Here is a 24,804-nt window from a genome sequence, read left to right as displayed (position 1 = left end):
ATCTTAACTCTTTCAGAATGCACTATTTTAAAAGGGAATGGGCACAGAGGGAGTGAATTTCAGCTTTTTAGCTGAAAGGACAAGCACTTTCTATGCATATTCACATCCAAAGCACAGCTAATATAGCACTGTTAGTATGTGCTGGGCATATATAACGACTCCACTTTAAGTAACTTATCTATTGTTCATGTATCTAAACCTTCTGATAACCCTATTAAGTTATTATCCTCAGGTGAATAAGACAAAACTGAAGCAAATTCAAATTAAATGATTTATCTCAAATTACAGTTTATTGAGATGAAAAACAGACTTTGGGCCAAGCATTTGGGTTTCAGCCTAGGAACACATGCTCGCTATCCTGAAATGCCTCCCCTTAAAGGTGGAGGATGTGGTAAGGGGAAAATGTGTGTGCATCCCTTGCAAATTGTGCAATAATCGCCCCCTGGGCATTTGTGCCCCATTAAACAGGAAGTATAAAACAGGTTCCCCATCACAGTGACACAGAAAGGGTTCTGTCATTGGTATAAATTTCAGGAAAAAAAATGCCAATGCAGAAGCTGATTCCCTCGGACTGGATGATGGAGAAGCACCAGGTGAACCCACAGATTTCTACATAACTCCAGAATAGCAGAGGTAAGGAGGAATTGAAGACTCCCCAACGAATAAACGATCAGGTCCATTTGGGGTCTCCTGCTAAAGAAAAGAGCTAAGAACACACACTTAGGAATTACTTCTATCACTGTCCTTCACCAAGTTACAGTCACTCCAGAACAGATCTCAGCACCACTGTTCCTATTGCATTTCAGGCACACACACACACAGGCACACACACATGCACACTCACACACATGCACACTCACACACAGGCACACTCACACACTCACACACAGGCACACACACGCACACACATGCACAGGCACACACAGGCACACTCACACACGCACACACATGCACACACAGGCACACTCACACACAGGCACACACACAGGCACACTCACACACAGGCACACACACAGGCACACTCACACACAATGCACACTCACACACTCACACACAGGCACACACACATGCACACTCACACACAGGCACACTCACACATATGCACACACATGCACACTCACACAAGGCACACTCACACACAGGCACACACATGGACACTCACACACAGGCACGCTGACACACAGGCACACACATGCACACTCACACATATGCACTCTCACACACAGGCACACTCACACACAGGCACACTCACACACAGGCACACAGAGTGAGAAGATGTATCACTCACAAACTCACAGACACCCACTCACAGTCTCAACCACAAAACCCCTGCAACACACTACCACACACAGATTCAGACACACAGTCACAAAAATCAACACAGAGGCTTACACACACACACGCACACACACATTGAGGTGCATGCTCACAACTCACGCACACACTTATACACACCAACCCTCTCACAGTCATATAAACACATGCACCAATTCACAGACACACAGAGGCTTACACACACAGAGAACACACGCACAGAATACATACACTCACAAGCTTACATTTACCCACAACCCGTCACACACTCACATAAACACCAAGTTTCACAGACACACAGAGGCTTATACACATACACAGAGACAACACACATTTCTACATACAAAGAAGGCATACTACAAACTTACACACATAGCTTCACACTCTCAAATAAACATACACAGATGCACACACACAACCACACACATGGAAACACAGAAAACCCACAATCACACCGACACAAGGACATACCACTCACACACAACCCCTCACACACTCACATAAGCATATATACAGAAATTCACAGACACACAATCACACAGACCAACAGAGGCTTCACACACACGCAAACGAGTTTAGTCTTTCCGCGCGGGACGCCCGACAACCTGGGCAGTCAATCCCGAGCACGTGGGGTTGACCAGCACATCCACCTGACGGATGCGCCTGCACCTGCGCGGAGGCTCGTCCCGGAGGACCGACGCCAGGGGGCGCTCTGGGCCGACTCGGCCTCTCTGTCTCCTACCCGCGCTCCGCTGCCCCTCCCGGCCCCGGGCCAGTGGAGAAGGCGGAAGCAGAGGCGGCCGCGGCGTTCTGGGTCCCTGCGGCCCGCGGACACTGCGGCAAGGCTCCCGGGCTGGAGGATTGGCCGCTGGAGCACGGAGTCCGTCCTCTCCCGGCGTCGTGGCTGAGCGGGGCCGCGGGGAGCTCCGCTGGCTTTGTGGCGCGGCCTAACACACTTGAGAGGTCATTTGGCCTCGGTCGCCTGCTCCCCGCGGCGGAGGCCTCCCGCTTCTCGCCGGTGGAGACATCGCCCCGGTGCCCTGGCTTTGCGCGGCTGGAGAACGCCGCCTCCTGTCCCTTCGCATCCCGGGCGTCGCCCGCGCTCCTTCGCGTCCTGCAGGTGCGTCTCCCCTCCTCGGCCCGGGAAGGACCTCAGCCCCTGGTCCCCTCGCTGCCCGCAGTCCAGGACCTCAGCCCCTGGTCCCCTCGCTGCCCGGGACTTCAGCCCTTGGTCCCCTCGCTGCCCAGGAAGGATCTCAGCCCCTGCCCCTCTCACTGTCCATGACCCGGGACCTCAGCCCCTTGGTCCTCTCGCTGTTCGTGGCTCGGGACGTCAGCCCCTGGTCCCCTCGCAGCCCAGGAAGGACCTCAGTCCTTGGTCCCCTCGCTGCCCGTGGTCCAGGAGGAATGACTCGGCCCCTGATCCCCTCGCTGCCCGCGGCCTGGGACCCCAGCTCCTTGTGCCTTTGCTTTCCTAGGGGGGGGTCACTCCTCCCCGGGCCCCTGAGCCACCTGCCCCTGCTCGCCCTAATCCTCAGGAGGAAACCCCGCGCCCTCCCGGCACCTTACGTTTTTCACTTTACTGCAAAGGAAATTGCCTGCTGGGTTTTCCCGTCTGTCAGTTATGGCCAACGTAAACTTTTAGGGAAAAAAAAATCCCTATAAGTTCCCTCTAGCTCCGTCTCTCATTGTCATGGAAGGCTATTTTTGGGGTTCCGTGTTGAACTTGACAGCGGTCTCAGGCAGCGTTTTTTTTTTTTTTCAATATTCAAATGACACGAATGTTTCCTCCCCGCCCCTGCCCCAGTTGCTTCTGGCGATTGTTCCAGATGCGGTGTTGATAAAGCTGTTCCTAGTATTTGGCTCAAGGGGGAACTCCAGGCGAGAGTTAGGACTGTCCTGAGTGTGAAATGAAAGCACCGAAAGCATTAGCGGCTTGGATGTGCAGTGTTTGTTGCTTTGGTTTCTCGGGAGAGCAGATTACTTAAACAGACGTCCTGTTACACAGGTCTAGAAACTAGAAATACTTGTAAAGAAATTCTAAGTGTTGACTACGGCATCTGCTCCTCTCCTTGAGCGCTGGGCAAGGTGGGAGGGGATGGTGTGTGGCCTCTTGAGTGTGTCTCCGGCTGGCTCCTGCTGTCCCTAGCTGCCCGCCAGATGGGTGCATGCCTGAGGGCGGGAGTCACCCTCCGGCCGACGTCACGTGCTTGGCAGCTTTCAGGATCCTACGGTGGAGGGGCTTCTGCCAGCTTTGGGTGTGCAGTACTGCTCAGTTGCATCCGGATTTTGAAAAAATCTGCTGGAATCTTTGCCTCCCGGGAGATGACAGATAACATGTGGGAAGGGAGATGCCCCTGGAGTTTAGATGCACGCGCTGGATAGTTTGAGGCAGCTCCTGGCCATTGCAGCACATTTGCAGTTCTTTGCATGCTGGGAATAGAGCTTAAGCGATTGGTCAATATTTCCTACTCCTCAAGCCACTGGCGAAGGAAATGCAATTTCTCTGTATTTCCTTTGACATGTTTTCACTAAATGTGAGTTGTGTGCTTGTTCGTGTATGAATTTTAGAAGATTTAATAGCGACTGATTCAGACGTAAGCTGTTGATTTCTTTAGCTTGGCACATTTGTCTCATTAATTTAGGCTTATCTTAGAGGAAAAAGATTCTGTGAATTGCTCTAGCCGCCTCCCCGGCCTCAAGACGTTCAGCAATAGTCTTGGATTGTCATTTACCCACAGATACTAATGTGTTGACTGCAGCTGGAATTTATGCAAGGCCATTTTCCATATTCATTTGGCCATCAAAATGATTTGTTAGTTAACATCCCACGGTGTGTGTTTAATCAGTGCTTACATACTGGAGTCAGGACTGCACAAGCAGTTGCAGTCTTGAAGCTCTCAGCCTACAAGGAATGATTTTGTTTCATCCTTACTAATTCATGTGGAAAGCCACACTAACAAGGAGAAAAGATTTTGCCAAAACTTGCAAAGCATTGAGACTGTGTGTAAGAATCGGCACCTGAGCTATAAGAACTTTTTACTTTCCAAAAGTCACTAGTCTCGTAGTTTAGCTCATGCAAAGCTGCAGCGCCATCCCCAGCCTGCTTCTGTAGCCCTTGGTCGGGTGGATGCCTCTCCACAGCGTTGGGGTGACAAGGGCCCCCCTGGAGCCCTGCATCTTCTCACTGCTCCCAGAAAATGTTCTTTCCCTTCTGTAGTTGGCTCAGAGCCCTTTTGTTAAGTGTTAATGAAAATGGCTCTTCATGACAGTTAAATTAGAAGAATGATATACTTAACTCATTGTGAACCATAAAAATAAAGGGAAGGAATGTTGTCACTTGTCAAAGAGAAAAGGCAAACATAAAAATACTAAATGGCACTCAAAAGAATGCCTAGCGTAATTTCCCTTTGGCAGTGTAGTTACACGGGCCTCTTGCAGGCTTAGAGGGTAGCTGCCTGCGAAGGCGTAGCTAAAGCAGGGAAAGCAGTGTGAAGCAGAGTCGCCTGGCTTGCTGTGTTGCCCTCCCACAGTGGAGTTCCTCTTGAGGGACTGTGACTGATGAGACAAGTTTTCTTAGAAACACAGTAGTTGTAAAAGATTTTCTCAAACCAAAGACCTTCAAACTTTTTGAACTGAGTAGGAAGGGAATAGCACTTTGACTAGCCAATTCAACTGATTTTTAAGCTGGATGTTTGGGCAGGAAAAATAGACATAGGTTGGTCATTTTGTTTTCTGGATAGCACTCTGATATGTGCCATACAACCAAATAACAAATGGTAATTTCTCAAAAGTGATTTTTTTTTTCAAAGATTTATTAATTTTAATTTGAAAGGCAGAGTTACAGAGAGATAAGGAGAGACAGAAAGCTCTTCCATCCACAGCTTCACTCCCCAAATGGCTGCCAACAGCCAGAGCTGGGCCAGTCCGAAGCCAGGAACTTGGAGCTTCCTGCAGCGTCTGGATGTACAGGCCCATGGACGTGAACTAGCTTTCCCTGGCCTTCCAGGGCACAACAGAGAGCTGGCCCAGAAGTGGAACAGGTGGGACTTGGACTAGAGCCCATTTGGGATGCTGGCACCACCAAAGAGGCTTAGCCTGTTACATCCTGGCACCAGGCCACAAAAGTGATTTTGCTTTACAAAAATACTCAAATGTACTGAATGTTGTCGAGAATATGGAAAATGTTGGGTCCGGCGCGATAACCTAGCAGCTAAAGTCCTCGCTTTGAATGTGCCAGGATCCCATATGAATGCTAGTTCTAATCCCGGTGACGCCACTTCCCATCCAGCTCCTTGCTTACGGCCTGGGAAAGCAGTCAAGGACGGCCCAAAGCCTGGGACCCTGCACCTACGTGGGAGGCCTGAAAAAGAGGCTCCAGGCGTCTGGTTTTGGATCAGTTCAGCACTGGCCTTTGCGGTACTTAGGGAGTGAATTTTCGAACCGAAAATCTTCCTCTCTGTCTCTTCTCCTCTCTGTACATCTGCCTTTGCAATAAATATAAATAAATCTTTAAAAAATATGGAAAATTTTTATATGCTGTGTTTATATGCTGTGTATATGCTGTGTTTGCAGGAATGAAAATTAAAAAGCATAGCTAGTATTATCCATCAGAGGGCTTATAAGATTAATTCTTTGAGCTAAGAATTCTAGGAAGTTTACCTAAGGAAATAATTGGACACAATCTGTATGGAAGGAAAGAAACAAATATAAACCCTAGTGTAGCATAATAAGTTCATTTGCTAGTGTACAGGGGGTCCTGTTCACTGTTTTAGGGCGCAAAATGTTTGCCCCTGTCTTAGGCCATTTGTTCATTTCTTTTATTTGTATAAGCCTTCCACAGGAGGCCGCATTAGAAATAGCAAGGTTTGAGGAACTGTTTTTAACTTTTCAAAAATGTGTCAGAACTGAACAAGAAAAACAAAATACCAAGAAGTATTTGTTGTTTGTTGTCGTAGTGGTAGTGTGTGTGTCTGCTTTAGCAGGTGGTGGTTTTTGTTGGATCTGTCAGTGCAGTGCTGGGTATGCACGTGTGGTCACACAGAATACTGTGAGCAGTACCTTAGCCTCAGATGAATGAAGGGAAGGATAGTTTAAATGCTTCTTCATGGGTACACATTCATCAAAAGACAGCATAGTTCAAAGTACCTGCTGTTCTAGGATCTGGTGGCCTTGGGTCCTGGTGGCAACTTGGCTACTTCCTAGTTGGATGATTGGGCAAGTTCAGGTCTGCGATTTCTACTTTATTGTAAGTGGGATCCATAAAGCTGTTAAATGCCACACACAGCTGCATAATAGTACCACCATGCTCTTACTGGCAGACAGTAATTGCTTAATTAATTTAATCCTTTCAGTAGCTGCCAGGTGGGTTCAATATTTTATAATTGAGGATGGAAATGTTATACAAGAGGATCTTCAAAACATTCACCAAAGTAAGCTTATCCTTTAATTCAGCTTTCCACCAGCCTTTTCCGGTGTCCCTCTTACAACTTGCCCAAGTCGCACTTTACGGGATGGCAGATAATTGGCTCATGTTGGTGTGGCATCTCAGCGCTGTGCCCTGTCAGGGCCAGAAGAGCTGGCACTTGGGAGGCATTCCTCCAATGAGATGGTACTCAAATTCTCGTGGAGGTTAAAAGGACATTTTTCATGATGAAGAAACAAATGGGGACTACTGAATACTCAATTTGGAGAAGTAGAATCTAGAATTTTTATATAAACAAGAAAAAGACACCTGCCTGTTGTATTACCTGGAGCCCTGCATTGTTTCTAGAACTGTGTCTGGCACATTAGGAAATTCCAGAGGCATGGTTACATGGGCTGTGAGTTGATTTTGGATGTTAGTTTCTCAGTTGGGAGAGCCTTGACAGTTCAGGATTTGAAGACATCCATCTGTTCAAGAAGCCATGGCTTTCCATAGACAGACAAAACCTCACTTGTTTTTCCAGTCATTAATAGTGAAACACAGTCATTTGATTGACCTGACTGAATGTAGGACATTAAGATACCCTTTCTCAGTTCCACTCTTTCTGTGTAGTGGAAATCCCTATACTGAGAATTTGCAAGTCCTCAGAGAATTTCACAGCTAGGAGGAAAACTCAAGGTCCAAATGATAAAGTAACCTGCCCGGCATCACACATCTGGTTGTAATCTCCTGATTCCTTATTCTCTGTTCTTCCTAACTCTGCCTGCTCTCTGGCTAGCACTTCAGCTCAGAATCTTTGAAAGAATATCATTACCATGATCAAGTTCTTCAGCAAATGCTTGATGGAAACTTACAAGATAAAAAGTCTTGTGCCAATTACTGAAGGTTTGGAAATGAGAATTGAATTCCTGGTCTAAGTCACAAGAAACAAACAAGTATGATTATGATCTGGATGAACATTACAACTGAAATAATCATCTATTTAATCATCTATTCTGCGGTTCTACTGGATCATGAACTCCTTAAAGGACATGGCCATATTTGCATGTTCCTGATGCTTGACGTAAATGCTTTTGGTAATATTTATTGCAGGATGGAATCAAGTAACTTGTTAGAAAAATAACACTTAGGAAGCAGAGTTCAGGCCATGTTTGATGTTTTCTGTGAAGGACGTAACAGCTGATGGTGTAATAGAAAAGTTGGCTTAATGACTCACATAGGTAAATTGTGTGTGTGTGTATGAAGGTACATGTATGCTGAGGCCCTTTTCTTCTTATTTTTACAGAGCAGTGGGATAATCAAGTTATTATGAGTCTGCTAAACTGTGAAAACAGCTGTGGATCTGGCCAGTCCGACAGTGACTGCTGTGCTGCCATGGCCAGCTCATGTAGTGCGACGACGAAGGAGGACAGTATGAGTGGGACTGCCAGCACAGGGAACCTCTCTGGCTCATATATGAAAGGTATCCAGGGTTATGATGTGGAGTTTGACCCGCCCCTGGAAAGCAAGTACGAATGCCCGATCTGCTTAATGGCATTACGGGAAGCTGTGCAGACACCATGCGGTCATAGGTTCTGCAAGGCCTGCATCATCAAATCAATAAGGTATGAACGTGTCCTGTACCGGAGCCATGGCTGCGTAAGCACAGGGCACTCCCTGCATAGTTTCCTAAGTGAAAAGCTGCCAGGAGAACAAAAACATGGGACAAAACATTGAGTAAACTTTTATCCAATTCCTGTTGTATCATAAAAGGTAACTTCTGTGTCTTTTCCTTCCATGGACCTCAATAAATGAAAACATAAATAGCCATCTTCACTTAAAGCAGTCCTGGTGAAGACAGATATGATTCTGTGCTTTGAAAAACTAGTATTTTAAAATGCATCTTAATGGATGATGCTTCTAGATGCTTCTGCGGTGATCTCAGCCATACAGAAAATGCTAATTTTGTGAATGATCGCCTTTTTGTTTTTTTTGAATGATTATTTATTTGAAAGGCAGAATTAGAGTAGGCGGGACAGCAATCGTCCATGCACTACTTCATTCATTGGGGCTGGTCCAGCCTGAAGCCGTGACCTGACACTTCGTCCCAGTCTCCAATGTGGGTGCAGTGGCCGTCTTCTGTTTTTGCAAGTGCGTCAGGCAGGGCCGTGGGTCAGAAGCCAGGTGACAAACTCGAGCCCATATGGCATGCTCCTGTTACTGGCATTAGCTTAACCCTGTACCACTATGTCAGTCCCTGTAAAAGATCACCTATTTTGATTTTAACTGTTATGTTTTATCGCCTGATATCTGTAAGAAATTGTAAAATAATCAGTATCTTTTTAACAAAAATATAACTAAAGGCTTTACTTTTATAAAATGTACATAATCCAATCCTTTTCAATCCTGCTGTACCACCTTCATAGGACTCAACATCACCTCTCACAGATTTCCCTCCTACTCCTGACTTCCGGTCTTGTCTTTACAGCAGCCAGAACAAGCCTGGGCGGGGGATTTCTGGGAGTAAAAGCCAAAGTCCTTAGAAGGGCCCGTGTGATAAACCTATGATTTGTTTTCTGACTTCACTTCTCCTCGCCTTGTTTTTTTCATCTACTCCCTCTTTGCTGTCACTTGAACATGTCATGCACGTTGCTGCCCGTGTGAGAGCCTGGCACTGTCCTCTCTGCTCAGAAAATTGTCACCTTCTCCTGGTTCGCCGACCACCTGTCTGTATCACAGCATGCCCCCAGCCCTCGCCACCCTCAGTTTCCCTTATCGTACTCCACTTGTCACTTCCCCTTAGCACTCTGCGTTCTGAAACACCAGGGAATTTGTATGTTTGTATGTACCCACACCACCAGAAGATAAGCTCCTTAAGAGCAAAAGTTTGGATCTATTTTATTTGACATTTCTCAGATATTGAAAATGCACTTGACCCACAGTAAGTCATAAATAAAAATACATAACATTTCCACAAGTGATTACACTTCCTTGCCACCTAAGAAACAGATACATTATACTATAATTAAGAGGCAAATGGGAGTATTACAGGGCAAAAATATATAGAAAGGAAGGTACATGTGTATTGCTCACTAAATAGCCATGTAGTTAGCCTGATGTAATCATTTTTCTAGTGGTTGGATTGTCTAGTTATTCATTGAGCTTCTAGGTATTATTTTTCATTATTTATTTGAAAGGTAGAGTGACAGAGAAGGAGAGTGACAATTTTCTGATTGATGATTCACTCCCTAAATAGCTGCGACAGTCACGGTTCGGCCAAGCTGAAGCCAGCAGCCTGAACTCTGTCAACATCTCCTTCATCGGTGGCAGGGACCCAAGGGCTTACGCCATCTTCTGCTGAGCTTTCCGACATGTGATCAGGGAGTTGGAGGCCCCGAAGTGGGGCTGCTGAGACCTGAACCAGCATTCCAAGATGCTGGAATCAGAACTCACTGTACTGCAAAAGTGGCCTGATCTCTTAAGTTTTTAATCTCTCAACTTTTATGTTACCTTTTCTATGAAACTTGAAATTAGGTTAACGGTCTGTACTTGGAATTTGACTTAATATGAGTTACAGGTAAATATATCAACATATCTCTTGTTTCACATCCAGTGTTGAATTAAGAAGATATAGGTAGGATAATTTTCCTCAAGATTTGCAGTTATTTGGCACAAGATAATGTTTTGTTGCAGAAGAATGTGCTGTGCGTTGTACAGACCTTGGCAACATGTCTGACCCATGTTTACCCATTGCCGGTAATCATCTCCCTGTCCAGGTGTGCAGCCCAGCTCTGTCCACTGGAATCCGCTTGGCCCTGGTTGAGAAAACTGGTTTAGGATGTTCATGAGAGTAGTGTTGAACACTGCTTTTTTCCTGTTTGTAATGATTTTTATTTATGTTGTATTTAGGTACAAATCACACCGTATTTTGGATCATTGATTGTCACCCACGCCCAGGAAGGTAGCTAACCTCCAGCAATCTTTAAAATATTATTTATTTGCTTGCAAGAGATCTGCCATTTGCTTCACTCCCAAAATGTCATGGTAGCTGGAACTGATCCAGGCACAAGCCAGGAACCTGGTGCTCAGTCCAGCTCTGCCAAGTGGCTGGCAGATACCAAACCATCTGAGCTGCCACCCAGGGCACTGAGCAGAGCTCAGGAAGCAGAGCTGGGACTGGAACCCAGGTACCCTGATGCAGCAGCATCTTGGCTACTTCAGTAAAACTTCACCCCACTGTCAGTGTTTAATATGAAAGTAGTGGGCAGGGGTCTGAAAAGGAAGTAAAACCCACAAAAGGAAGTCTGAGGCTTTTTTTAAATTATTATTATTATTATTATTTTAAATCTCCCTCTAAGCTAGAAGTGAGCTGTTACTTTATGATTCTTACAGAAACTTTTCTTAAATTTCTTATTGACTGTAATCATTTAAGGGATCAAAATTCATCTCAGTGCAATTTCATTTTCTTCTGGAGTGAGCGGTAACATTGTGGATAATAGTTGTTTGTTTGTTTTGTTTTTTCCATTTTCTTGGTAAATTTCTGAAACATACATCACTTTAGGTTTGGGGCAAATATCTCAATAAATGTGTTACGGCTTTCTATGCTTATTAGAGAGTATTTGACAACATGGTAACATTGTTCAGTTTGAGTAAAGCACCATGGACACCACCTGTGTCCCTCACATTTGCTGCTTCCGAGCCATTTGGGGCAGATTCCATGTTTTAGATACCCTTTCACTTAATGTGGCAGCTGTAGAGTACAGAGATACCCAACAAATGTTGTGGGGTTCCTGAAGGCTCTTGTTTTCTACTTAACCCTCACATTTTGTGACTGAAGGCTGAGAGTTCCCAAAAAGTCAAAAGAGAATGACACACCCCCAGTTTCCTGAGGATGATTTTCCGTCATAAGACACAAAAACCACTGGAAACAAGAAAGACACATTGCACCCTAGGAATATTAATCAAGGGAAGGCTTTGTCACCCAGTAATGCAGTGTTGTAGTGGCTAAATCAGTATAAACTAAAATGTAGCCTTTTGTGAATACTGTTAACTGCCTAAAAACGGAGTGATGGCAGTACAGTTGTTGTGAATAGGTTACTGGTATTTCAGCAATACATCCCATTTAATTCGTGCATTGTATAGGGCTGGGCCAGCCAAACGGTCAGAATTCACCTTCTTAACTTTCACCTCACATGATTCCAATCAAAATAAAATTTTTCTTTTTTTCTTTTTTTTCTTTCATTTTCTTTAGCTGACTCTGTCCCCCAAGCTGAAACCTTACAGTTGCATGGGCAGCATAATGTTACTTTTATTCATTTAATAAGATAATAATTCATAATTTACCCACAGAAGGACAACTTACTTCGGTATTGTTTGTTAAATTATTTTTCTACAGAAAATAATAATTGAGAATTTATATGTGGTGAGTTAAAGTTTGAATTTTCAAATGTGTATTTTGAAATCTACTTGTGTTTGTCTTAGGGATGCAGGTCACAAATGTCCAGTTGACAATGAAATATTGTTGGAAAATCAGCTGTTTCCTGACAATTTTGCAAAGCGAGAGATTCTTTCTCTGACGGTGAGGTGTCCAAATGCAGGCTGTTTACACAAGATGGAACTCAGGCATCTGGAGGTATTGAAGCCATTCTCTAACTGTTGGTGTGTCTGAAAGGTGATTCTTGGAGAATAGGGACTTGGTTGGTTCATCTGATGTGTTTGCTTCTAAGATATGGTTGGCTAGTTAATTCTAGCTGAAATGGTAAATAGCATAATCATTGCATGGAAATATAAGTAGAAGCAAGAATTTTTCCTGCCATCATGCTGGCTTTGCCCTAAGAGTAATAAAATGGGAAGCCCTGTCCTTCTGCGGGTTTAGAGAGTATGCGTTAACATCAGTGAAACTTAGGAGCCTTTCAAATAGTGTCACATCTTACACCATTCTGTTTTTCTTATTTTGAAATAAGCAGTAAGTCCCCTATAGCCACCATCTTCATATTCTTACTATTTTTTCTATATTTTTCTAAGTTATACATTTTACTAATAGCATGATCCTCTAGTTTGAGATCAAATAATCAACCAAGTAATATAATTTGCTTTTAAATTAAATTAGTTGTTGCATTGGTGATTTTTTTTTCTTTTTTGCCAGAAATTAGGTGTTACTAATATTTTATTTAAAATTAAGTGCTCAGGGCAGATTTGTAACTTGCCCCTTTTCTTCACCTATTGTTGGAGGGGTGTCCCTTTGACATAGTATGGAATTAGTCATCAGGAAATATGTGTGTTTTTCATTTCTCTTCCCTAGATGGATACAGAATTTACTTCCTTTTTAATATAAATGCTTCTGTGGTGTGTTCTAGGCAGAAGAGGTTCAATTGCCAATTCTATAGATAAAAAGCAAGATATTCTGATTATCTCTGGAAGATTTCTTCAGTGTTGGCAAATAGTAACCACTCTTTCCTTGCTCTAGGATCATGAAGCACATTGTGGATTTGCTCTTGTGAATTGTCCCCAGTGCCAGCATCCCTTCCAGAAGTGCCAGCTTAACACTCATATCCTCAAGGATTGTCCCAGGAGACAAGTCTCTTGTATAAATTGTGCTGTATCCATGGCATTCGAGGATAAAGAGGCATGTATTAATTTGAATCTGTTAATTCCACTACTTTAAAAAAATGACTTCAACTCGTGAGTCTATGTTGCCAATTTTCGGGAAACTGGTTTTGAAAATAGAAAGGTCAATAACTCGTTTCAGTGCATAAGTGTCGAGTTTGATTTACATACTTTGTTAGGAAATATTATTTATATTGTAAATTACTGCTGTCAAAAAATCTGCAAGTAACAGAAGTTTCTCAAAAGGCATATGCCACATGCTGTTTGATATATAATGACCAGTCTTGGATTGAAGACAAACCAGTTAGCATGGTTACAGTGTAAGACTTCTACAGAATTATTTTGAAAAAGAAAATGGGTTGTTACAACTGTTGAAAAAGAAAATGGGTTGTTACAACTGTTATGAGGAACAAATGAAATCCCATGCAGTGTGTTCCCTGGTGCTGCAGGATATTCTCGCTTTTCGGTAAGACCTCAGCTTAACAGTTTATGAAGGCACCTGCTAGCTTCATCTTGGCTGAGCAGGTACTGCATTTAGAACTGAAATGCAGAGAGGTTAGATGGTTTTAGGCTATTAATACTGTCAGTGGCAAAGCTAACACTGAAATGCTAAACCTTGATTCCTATACTATGTCTTTTACTAAAAAAAGAAATCAATTTATAACTTATGTTCTTTTATAACTGTTATTTCTTTAAATTTGTTATTGTAAATTTGCTGTAATTTTTCCTACTTTCTTATGAAATTATGTATGCTGAATGTCTTTTTAAAGTCAGCTAACTTGCCAAAAATTTAGAAAAGCCTCCGTCATCATTAAAGCAAATTGATGTCTTCCTTAGCTTCAGTAAGTTAGACAGGCTTAACCTGAAAGGTTACTTATTTCTCAGTATATGAACTAAACTGAAGTCATTGTATTAAGTTTTCATGCTGCCTCTGAAAATTTTTGCAAGAAGTTTGCTTTTGGAGAAGTGTAGTGTTGGCACATGATGTCCAAGCTAGTCATGGCTGCTCTGTCTCAAGTTGAAACAAAAAGATTTCTAGAATTCTTTTACATGCTACCATACTCATTTAAAGAGCTTGCAAGTTGGATGAATATCATTATCACTGGCAATAGTAGAGAAAATATCCTTTATATATTTTCACATTTTGCTTTGTAGAAATTGATGTTCTTAGTTTATAACAGTGAAAAAATGGTTGTTACAAACTTGACTTGTTCTAACTTCATGCGCTTATCATTCTCTGCTAACCTTTAGATCCATGACCAGACCTGTCCTTTGGCAAATGTCGTCTGTGAATACTGCAACACGGTGCTCATCAGAGAACAGGTATGCAGACTCTTTCATGAGTCAGGTTTCTAGAAATAGTTTAAAGAAGTAAGAGTTTTAATTTAAAAATGTAGACCAGTGAGGCAAAGTGAATATAGTTGAAAAGTATTTTGAGTTCTGCTAAAGTATTTGATAGAAATTCTCATTAATAATTTTGAAAAGAATGAAAAGCTAGCCCTTTTTTAAATACTTAAAACTCCTAGTCATTAGCATATCTGTGTATATTCATAAATATTCCCAACAAAAGCAGATAATTCTAAGATTAAAAAAAAAACAAGAATCTCGTTTCAAGAAAAAACAACTGGAAGAATTGCATACCTGTTCTGTGGAATGAGGATCTGGGTATGCAGCCACTGAAAGAGAAGTGGGAGCTGTGAGCCAGAAGCAGCCAGCTTGTTCAGAACAGCGCTTGCAGGTGCAGCCCCCAGGCATCTGGGAGGCTCTGAGATTCTCTGAACTTGTTTTGCCTCTTTCAATTTGTCAGATCTGTTAGTAATGAAAACTATGCATTTGGAAAGCTAATAAAGGAAAATTCCACCTGACTGCTGTCTTCGGATGCTTGGGGAATTAACCCAGAAGTATGAATATCACTCACTAAGTGTTTATGCACCCATGAGAGATGCAAATCCAGAGATGATTAATGATTATATTACTAGGGGGACGCAAGCAAATGCTGTCACTCAACTAAACTTTTCCATTTGTCTGTAGTTTGAGTCCTGTTTTTTTTTTCTTCACAGAACCTTAATTTGAAGGTGTTAAACTTCTTTTGCTTATGAAATCCCATATGCCTGTTTTTCTTTTTTGCTCTCTATTAATATGTAAAGGAAACTAGGTGGCACATTTAAACCCAGCAAACATAGAATACAACGTGTTAGAAAATTCTTGGCTAAGAGTCAGAATAGCTTGATCTAGTTGAGCCATTAATCTGCCCAATGATCTCTGACAATTTGATCAGGGATCAGCAAGCCTGGCAACCAGCCAAATCTGGCCTTGAGCTGTTTTTGTACATAAAGTTTTATTGTGACACAGGCATTCCCATGTTTTTATTGTGTGTGGCTGCTTTTTCATAATTGCCAAGTTGAATATCTGGAATAGAAACCATTCTGTTTGCATTTATTATCTGACCATTTACAGAAAGGTTGTTGATCCCTTTAAGAAATGAAGGCTTGAGAGGCTGGCTCTGTGGCATAACATGTTAAGCCACTGTCTGCAGTGCTAGCGTTCCACATGGGTACCAGTTCCAGCCCTCACTGCCCCAACGCGAATACATGTCTTTGTTAATGTGGCTGGAAAAGCAAAGCCCAAGTGCTTTGGTGCCTGCACTCACTTGGGAGACCTGGAGGAAGTTCCTGGATTCAGCCTGGCCCAGTCTTGGCTGTTGAGATCATCTGAGTAAGAACCAATGAGTGAAATATCAAGGGTTTGGATCTGGTATACAGCAAGCTAAACCACTGCCTACAACACCCATCATCCCATAGGGATGTTCATTTGAGTCGTGGATGTTCCACTTTTACTGGTTCACCTCCCAAGTGGCTTTAACATTGGGGTTGGGCCCAGTGCAAGCCAGGAGCTCAGAACATTGTTTGGGTCTTCCATGGGGGAGCAGGCACACAAGCACTTGTCCATCTTTCAGTACTTCCCTGGGTGTATTAACAGGAATTGGATCAAAAGCACAGTGGCTAGGACACAAACCTGTGCTCACGTGGGATGCAGACATTGCATGCTGTAGACAAACCCACTACACCAGAATGCCAGCACTAAAAGCAAATGCAGCAAAACTCTCCAAGAACACGATCCTGTGTGATGGACTTCACCTTAAGGCTGAGACCTTTTTAAAGATGTATTTTGAATTTATTTGAGAGCCAGAATTAGACAGGAGAGACAGAGAGAATTTCCCATGATGGTTCACTCTGCTAATGACCAAAACAACCATGCCTGTGCCAAGCTAAAATCATAAGTCCAGAGCTTCTTCCAAGTCTCTACGTGGGTGCAAGGGCCCAAGGGCCCAGGCAGTCCTCCACAGCTTTCCCAAGCGCATAAGCAGAACAGAGAGTTGGATGGGAGTTGGAACAGCTGGACTTGAGTCAGTGTCGATATAGCATGCTAGCACTGCTGGCAGAGGCTTAATGTGTTACACCACAATACCAGCCCCAAGGCTGAGTTTCTTCAGAGGTTTTATTAAATTGCTTAGAGTACATTTCTTATACCTGAGTTTCTCTAGTATAACTAAAATGTGCTTGGATTAACAAAAAGTAAAATGATTTATTAAAGGTAGTCGTGTGGAAGGCAGTGAATACAATCTGTGGCTTCAGTGCTTTCAGTAAAGTGAGTTATTGAGTGGCCTAGAGCAGAGGGCGAAGGTTGTTTGCAGTTGCCATTGTCAGAGTGGTTTTTGCTCTAAAGTGCCACTAGAGGGTGCCAGTTCCCAGCAGTAGGAACATTGATTTTCTTGAAGTGAATTTTGAGTAATTTGTGACTTTTAGATGCAAATGTTAAACATTATGAGTTCCATTTCTGTCACAACTACTCAGCTCTGCAGTGAGCGCAGAAGCAGCTATAGGCAGTGTGTAGTTTTGCTTCTATGAAATGTAATCTTCCTTATAATGTGCAGGTAAAAACATTCCTTAGCCTTTGTTCTGATTTTAGATGCCTAATCATTATGATCTAGACTGCCCTACTGCGCCAATTCCATGCACGTTCAGTACTTTTGGATGCCATGAAAAGGTAAGTATGTTTTCTTTTAATTCTTGAATACAAGTCAAAAATATTTAGTTAGGTAGTCTAGCGGGGAATACCAACAAAAATATAAATATTTGTAAAACTGATGAGTTGTGTAATATGGAGTCCTGTGGATGCTTTGAGCAGAGCAAAGGCCCACTGAGCAGTGATCAAGGCTTCCAGTGTTTTCTGTGCTCACCACAGGCATCTAGAAAACTCTTGGTCTTTGGTCTTACCGCCCTCGATGAACACAGAAAGCAGTGATTGGGAGCAAAATCTTCGAGTCCCTGTCCACGGTGCTGAGTGGCTGTCACCCGGCTGTCACACACCCAGGAGGAGATGCCTGGTGGGCATTACGTGGATGGTCTTTAACTCTGAAGAGCAATTGAGATGAAGAATATTGATTTGGGAAACTAATTTGTGATGATAATGCAAGGTGTGATTGTGATTGCACGGAGGGCATAGAAAAGCACACCAAGGCAGGAGTCGTGGATGGACAAAGCAACCAGACCGACTGGGCCAGGAGCACGTGATGTTCTTCAGCAGTTTCAGGACTTAGTCGGGTTCTGGTGTGGCTCATTGTCTATGACAAACAGGAGGGCACGGTTATCCTTTCGCTTTTCCATTATACTTTTTTTTTTCTAACTTGTTTATAATAAACATAGAAACAATTAGATGAAATGAGCAAAGTGATAAGACAGCAGTTTGTGGAAAAAAATTATGTGATTAGAGAAAAAGGCTTCAATGTTATTGAAAGGTGGGTGAGATAATAGCAAATTTGTTTCCTTTCTAATCTATTAAGGATTTATAATAAAAAATTGCATCATGAGCATTTTTCAAGTAAGGAGCTGTTCTTGCTGACCTTCAAATACTGTAGAAACAGTAGAGATTCCAGTTTGCAATGCTTTTACATGAAGAATTGGGGGCATTATGAGTACCCCTGCTTTTAAGTAAAGAGGGAGAAAATACAGTTGAGAAGTTTGACAAGTTTGACAGCTTTTTTTTTAATGGAGTTGATTTTAGTGATTATTCTCAAGAGGGAAAGGTTAGATAAAGGGAGTACTTGAAGATGACAAAGGGGGCGGAGAGTGAAGCAGACCTCGGAGTGTTCAGAGTTAGATGCCTTCGTTCACTGATCTTGGACAAGCAGTCGTTTCTGAGTCAGGAAAGTTGGGTGTGGATTCTGATATTGCTGTATGTAGGAATAGTTTCGCTGAATGAAAGCTGACACACTAGTCATCAGATCACCAGAGCTTTTCATTGAACTAAGAGAGGATCAGCTCCATAGGTAGAATCGGAGGAAGGCAAAGAGAAGTTGTAAAGCAGTCAAGGCAGTGGGCATGGTTTTTTGAACCCCTTCTTTTTGCCTAAGTCTTCCCTACTTTTCATAGTGTCTATTCCCAACCTAAGGCTTGTGCTTGACTTTTAGATGCAGAGGAATCACCTGGCACGCCACCTACAAGAGAAAACCCAGTTGCACATGAGGATGTTGGCTCAGGCTGTGCACAGTTTAAACCTTGCTTTAACTCCCATGCCACCACGTGATGTGCCTCAGTATGACATTCCCTCCCAGCCCCGGGTTCCCTCTGGCTACCCAGAGAGCCACAATTTCCAGGAAACCATTCAGCAGTTAGAAGGGCGGCTGGTAAGACAAGACCATCAAATTAGAGAGCTAACTGCTAAAATGGAAACTCAGAGCATGTATGTGAGTGAGCTCAAACGAACCATTCGAACCCTCGAGGACAAAGTTGCTGAAATTGAAGCCCAGCAGTGCAATGGGATTTACATCTGGAAGATTGGCAACTTTGGGATGCACCTCAAATCCCAAGAAGAGGAGAAACCTGTTGTTATTCATAGCCCTGGATTCTACACAGGCAAACCTGGATACAAACTCTGCATGCGCCTGCACCTTCAGTTACCAACTGCTCAGCGCTGTGCCAACTACATATCCCTCTTTGTCCACACGATGCAAGGAGAGTATGACAGCCACCTTCCCTGGCCCTTCCAGGGCACAATACGCCTTACAATTCTTGATCAGTCTGAAGCACCAACAAGGCAAAACCATGAGGAGATAATGGATGCCAAGCCAGAGTTACTTGCCTTCCAGCGGCCCACAATCCCACGGAACCCAAAAGGTTTTGGCTACGTAACTTTCATGCACCTTGAAGCCTTAAGACAAAGGACCTTTATAAAGGATGACACATTATTAGTGCGCTGTGAAGTCTCCACCCGCTTCGACATGGGTAGCCTTCGGAGGGAGGGTTTTCAGCCACGAAGTACTGATGCAGGGGTATAGCGTCCTCTCATTTGTTCAAAATAACTGTCTGGCCACAACTGTGCCTTTCCTTGTCCTGTTCCTGATAAATGCAAAAAGGAAAAACAAAACAAAACAAAACAAAAAGGTCATGGGAAAGATGTAAAGGCCACCAGTGAATGTTCTTGGAAAGATCACTTCCTGCTTCATACTCAGGTTTTCCTCAGAAATCTGCATTTTCAGACATGTTCATTTGAAGTGCCTGTGGTGTGTGGCAATAGCTGTCTTGTCAGCATACTTCCTTGTTGTACTTTCATGGGCCTTTTCTGCAATTTGTTTGACATTGATAAGCCCACAGTTAGATTGCTAAAGTTCAAAGACTTAGTAATAATGGACTTACCTTAAACCTCCTGCCTATTTTTATAGTATTATATGTAATATATTAAACATGAGAATCACTACTGCCTTGCACTAATGTCAGCAACAAGAGTTACTGCTCTAAAAAGTCGAGTTCTCATTTTAATTGACCTCCTATAGATTTCAGGATTTGAACCAAAATCCTTGGAAAGCTCGAGTTCTCATTTTCTGTAAAGAAAGTAGCAATATCCAGGGACTAGTTTAAGCCCTCAGTATCACCTCACGTATCTAGTGTAACATGTTGTCTGTGGAATCATACTTGTTTAAATGTTCCGTCCTGCGTGGCTTATGTTTTTCCATGAAGCCATAGCTTCTCCTGTAGGGTTTCTGATGACAAGCACTATCTCCCGGCTGCTCAAGCTGAGTTCTGTGAACCCTTTAGTCTGGTCAGTGTAGAGTGACTTCCACAACCCAGCACACGCTTTCTGATTTTGCACACACAGTTACCAACACAAAAAATGAAGCGATTTAACATCGGTAGTGACAGAAGCTGAATGAATGCAAGTTTCTCAGCTGTATTGAATATGCTCTGGTTTTGTTCAGTAGACTAGAACAAATTGATTTCCTGAAAAGATAACTTCTTATAACGTGAACAGTGACTGGAGGTGCCTGAAGGGGTCACTAAGGTTGGAAGACATGGTGGTTACATCACAGTTTGGCCTGAGTGGCTTGCTTTGTGCTCGGTGGGCTTGCAGATCTGAGGAGAGTCCTGTGAAATGTATTGAAGCAGCCAGATGTTCCTAATACAGAGAGATGATTTTTTTTGTTACTATGTATTTTTTCAGGGCCTGCAGATATAAAATATGAGGATTCCTAGCTGTCAGGAGTCCAACAGCTAGGCACTGGTAAAGAGCCTCAGAGGCTTTGTCCACGCTATTGTCTATGCCAAGGTTTTCAAAGTTCTCTGGTAGTGAGAGGTTCTCTGGAGGGGCCAGCTCAGAGCCCCTGGCCAGCATCTGCGGAGGAAGCCAGGAGCACTCACTGCTCTGTGGAGGAGAATCTGATTGAGTTCCAGCAGCCAGCAAGCGTCACTGCGACCTTTCGCTTTTCTCTCCCCAATTTGGTCTTCCTGTCTGGTGGGTAACACATCGGTCCCCTGAACCACTGTCAGCACCACCGCCAGCTCAACTCTGATTGGCTACCAGTGTGTGTACTTCTTGGCAGTGTGTCCCCCTGGCTAGCACTTAAGGCTACGGCAGCACCTTCCTCTAGGTAGCAAAACCTGCACCGCTGCTGTTCCGCTTAAAAAGGAAATGATCGTTTTTAATTTGTATACAAACATCCTTTTAGGAAAATAGACTAAACTCTTTGTGGTGCCTTATTTTCTCTGTGCATTCTAATTTTTTATAAAGTAGTTTTTCCAATAAATACTTGTATCAAAAAAATTAATTGTTGCCATAAACCTTTCTTAAACCATTACCCCCCAACAAAAAGGAAATAATGTTTAAAGTGTCCCTGGTCCAATATCTATTATAAGCACCTCTGTGTCTTAGGAGCTAAGGAGTGATTTCGTGTGTTGGTGCCAAGGGTATGCCATCTTCTTCCATTACCTCAAAGCTTTTTTGCCCAACTTCATTCTCTAGCTGCACATTTCCCATCTGTCATTGAGTTTGGATTAGATATTTCTAGGTCCCTCCAGCAGTAAAAATCTGTATTAAGAATTTGAGTTCTGACTAGCATAACATTAACAGTACTTATGAAAGGATTTTGCTGATAGAAATTATTTTCACTTTTTCTTTACTGGCAATAATACTTCATTGTAGCATCTGTCATCTGGGTCACGTCTTAATTATAAAATGAATGAGTTTTTTTAACCTTCAACATTTGGTGTTTTCTGATAAGCCAACTAGCTCTTTCTATATTATTCATTGTGAATACCGAGTAGTAAAAATGAGCAAGCTATCATTCCAAGTAGAATTTGATAAGACTCAGCTCAAAATCGGGACCTGGATAGTTGGTTTTCTTTTTTCCCTAGTATTTTTTTTAAATCTCCTGCCCCACTGTTAAGTATGCTGATTTCACCTAGTTGTTGGTGTGTAAGCATTTGAAATCTGTATCTGCATTTTCTGTGCTTTATTATATTCAGCTCTTGGTATCATTCTGGGACATTGCTGAGATGTGGAGGAAGAAGCAGCTTTCCTCTTTTTTTAGGAGAAACTGTACCCAGTGCCAGACGAAAGCTGCTGCGAGCCGGACATCGTGCTGTCGGAGAGCGAGTCTGGTGCTGGCTTGTGTGGGCAGTTTAGTGCTGTCCTGTGGCTTCTGCAGCAACGACACTGTGCTGATACAGCAGTGTGATCCTGCTCTGACTGTGAGGATGAAGAGTAAAGTGAAATGAAATGCGAGTGAGTTTCCCCCACTAATGTTGGATGATTTCCAGCACTAAATTTTTGTAACTGCTATAAAATGTTCCTCATTATGGGTTTTATACCAAGACCTCTTAAACAGTTACTAGGAGCATGCCTATGAATTAATGCATATAATTAGAATACATTTCTTTTTTTCAGAAGTTCAGTTGCTCATCATTCCTTTATTCAGAGATCCTAAATTTATCAGAAAACATTTTTAATTAACATTTTTTCTAGCTTACCACTTGAAAGTTTATGTGGTTTGGGGGGTGGTTTGTATTGTCTTTCAAAGCCAGAGACAAGAGCACTCATCCACTGGTTCACTGCCCAGGGCTGCACAGAATTCATGGTCAGCATCCAGGAACTTAGCTCATCCTAACCAGATCTGCCAGATGGATGGCGGGATTTACTTACTTGGGCCATTCTCATTGTCTCCCATGGTATACATTAGCAGGAAACAGGAATCTAGAACTAGAATCGGGGATTAAACTCGGGCACTCTGATGCCGTACATGGGTGTGATAATGACCGTATGACCAAATGCCAGCCCTAAGAAGTATGTACATGTGTGTATACATATATGCACACACCTGTACATATATATGTATACATATGTGTACACACATACCTATGTATGTACATAATATGCACACATATTTACCTGCTTGTTTAGCCTGCTTGCTGCACTACATGTCACCTATGTCTGGTAATGGTTTACAGCTCCCTGCCCTATCCAAATTTTTAGTGACTCATATTCTGAAAAGTAATTTTGATGGAAAAACTATTTTTGGAAAGAGATGATGTATTCCTTTGCTCAGAAAGGGCTTTCTTAGCAAGGCACTAAGCCTGCATGTAATGCAAGTGGGGAGGAAGGGCAGGCTCCTCCACTTTCCAGTCGTGACCCTGGAAAATCACTAGGTGAAGGTGAAGTGCTTGTGTGACGGAACCACTGCTCACACAATGTCCTGTGTTAGCACAAATACCTGGCACATGCAGCTACACACAGAAATGTAGCAACATGTGATAGAAACAGTGGGCGAGACTGACTGCTGGTAGCTTGCTTGTCATGTGGGTTTTAGGTGTCAAGTTACAGACGTGAGACAACTCAGGATTTGTGTAAAAAGAATATCCACCGGGTGGAATGTTCAGTAACATTTTGTTCAGTTGGCCTTATCACTTAATAGATGGTACTTGAGTTCTCAAGTTTGGTTTCTCTTAAAATCTTACTCTTAAAATAATTGAGCAATTCTGATTAACCTGTCTTAAAGTCTTTGGGGAGAACTTGTGGTATTCGTGATGCAACCAGAAATGCAGTCCTCACATTAAGATAAATGGTGAACTGTTGTGTGAATGACACTGAGTTGGAACCTTATTTGTTTGGCCAGAGGGATATTTTTTATAATGGATTTATTTGAAATTCCTTGGACATTTGTGCAGACCATTCTGTTATTTTTACTCTTGATAAATTATCCAATTGGTTTCTCTGGTTAGAGTGTAATTTGGGACACATTTTGCTTAAACAAGTTTCTAGGATTCTGTTCCCTGAGGGCTGAAGATGCAGTGTAATGTAGCATAGAACTCCTACATCAGGAGCAGAAATACAGGTTTCACTCCTGGCTAACCATGGACAAATCAGTTTTTTTTTTCTCTGTTTTTCTTCCTGTAAAGTGGGAACTAGAGTTTGATGTTTAGTTATTAGTTACCATGTAGCGTCTATTAATGTTAAATCTGTGTTTAAATAAATATGTCCAAGAAAACATTCTGTAGAATTACAATTCTTCTAAGAATTATAACTAACAACCTATGGGATGAGGTCTGACTTGAAAAATCAAAATATATTAGATGGTCTCAATGTCTTACCAAAAAGCATGTGGTTACTTAGAAATGACTGTTGCCATGGCATTTGTAAACAGTCCTTGTAATCCACTTGAACTCTGAAAACCTGCTTCCTTGGGGGGAATGAATGCACATTGGAGATAGCAAAGGTTCTAATAACACAAAGACTGAAAGGTTGTATGAAAGTGCTGCGTTAAAGGATTTAACAAAATTCTGTGCACCACACCCTCCACAACAGCCCTCCATTGCCACCCAGGACAACTTAAGACAAGCCCTGTCCCTTCCTCAGCCTAGCGTCTGATGTTTTCCAACAAGTCATTGCCATTGAACTACAACTTTTCTAAAGTCAGGTTTAGACCTCACATAGGGAACTAGGATTTTGACTTCAGGTTCCACCTAAGCAGTTTCTTGAATGGCACCTTGTTAAATATTTTAGAAGAAAAAAAAATTGGCAGACCACTCCCTCCCTCTGTTCTCTCTTCCTATATATTGCACCCTATTTTTAGCAAAAAATAATTAAAATCAAGCATATACATATGTGTATTTATAAATATAAGTAATAAAATTTTAAGATTTAGTTTTTAT

The 24,804-nt window shown here is 42.6% G+C and overlaps 1 protein-coding gene across 2 annotated transcripts; it reads left to right on the top strand.

The window, feature by feature from the left end:
• The first annotated feature begins 2,105 nt into the window (after positions 1-2,105).
• Positions 2,106-24,129, top strand: TRAF6 (TNF receptor associated factor 6). Of its 2 annotated transcripts, XM_040980121.1 has the most exons (7): positions 2,106-2,434; positions 8,025-8,343; positions 12,200-12,350; positions 13,185-13,343; positions 14,576-14,647; positions 17,294-17,371; positions 18,795-24,129. In XM_040980121.1, exons 2-7 carry the CDS (start codon positions 8,048-8,050, stop codon positions 19,659-19,661), a joined length of 1,623 nt encoding a protein of 540 aa, XP_040836055.1. In that variant the 5' UTR covers positions 2,106-2,434; positions 8,025-8,047; the 3' UTR covers positions 19,662-24,129. The 2 variants fall into 2 exon arrangements, with proteins under 2 accessions (XP_040836055.1, XP_040836056.1); XM_040980122.1 differs by lacking the exon at positions 2,106-2,434 and having other exon boundaries at positions 5,836-8,343.
• Positions 24,130-24,804: the final 675 nt, after the last annotated feature.

The sequence above is a fragment of the Ochotona curzoniae genome, unplaced genomic scaffold (assembly GCF_017591425.1).
Source record: "Ochotona curzoniae isolate NIBS_2020 unplaced genomic scaffold, NIBS_Ocur_1.0 contig_3432, whole genome shotgun sequence".
NCBI lineage: Eukaryota > Metazoa > Chordata > Mammalia > Lagomorpha > Ochotonidae > Ochotona > Ochotona curzoniae.
The sequence above is the reverse complement of the archived record's forward strand: the minus strand, read 5'-3'. Positions and strand labels throughout refer to the sequence as shown.

What these genes read in the sequence shown, in the direction of transcription:
- TRAF6 (XM_040980121.1), top strand. Translation starts at nt 8,048, where the DNA reads ATGAGTCTGCTAAACTGTGAAAACAGCTGTGGATCTGGCCAGTCCGAC. An exon ending in TGGAACTCAGGCATCTGGAG is followed by an intron (nt 12,351 to 13,184) that starts GTATTGAAGCCA and finishes TCCTTGCTCTAG; the next exon opens with GATCATGAAGCACATTGTGG. An exon ending in CGGTGCTCATCAGAGAACAG is followed by an intron (nt 14,648 to 17,293) that starts GTATGCAGACTC and finishes TTCTGATTTTAG; the next exon opens with ATGCCTAATCATTATGATCT.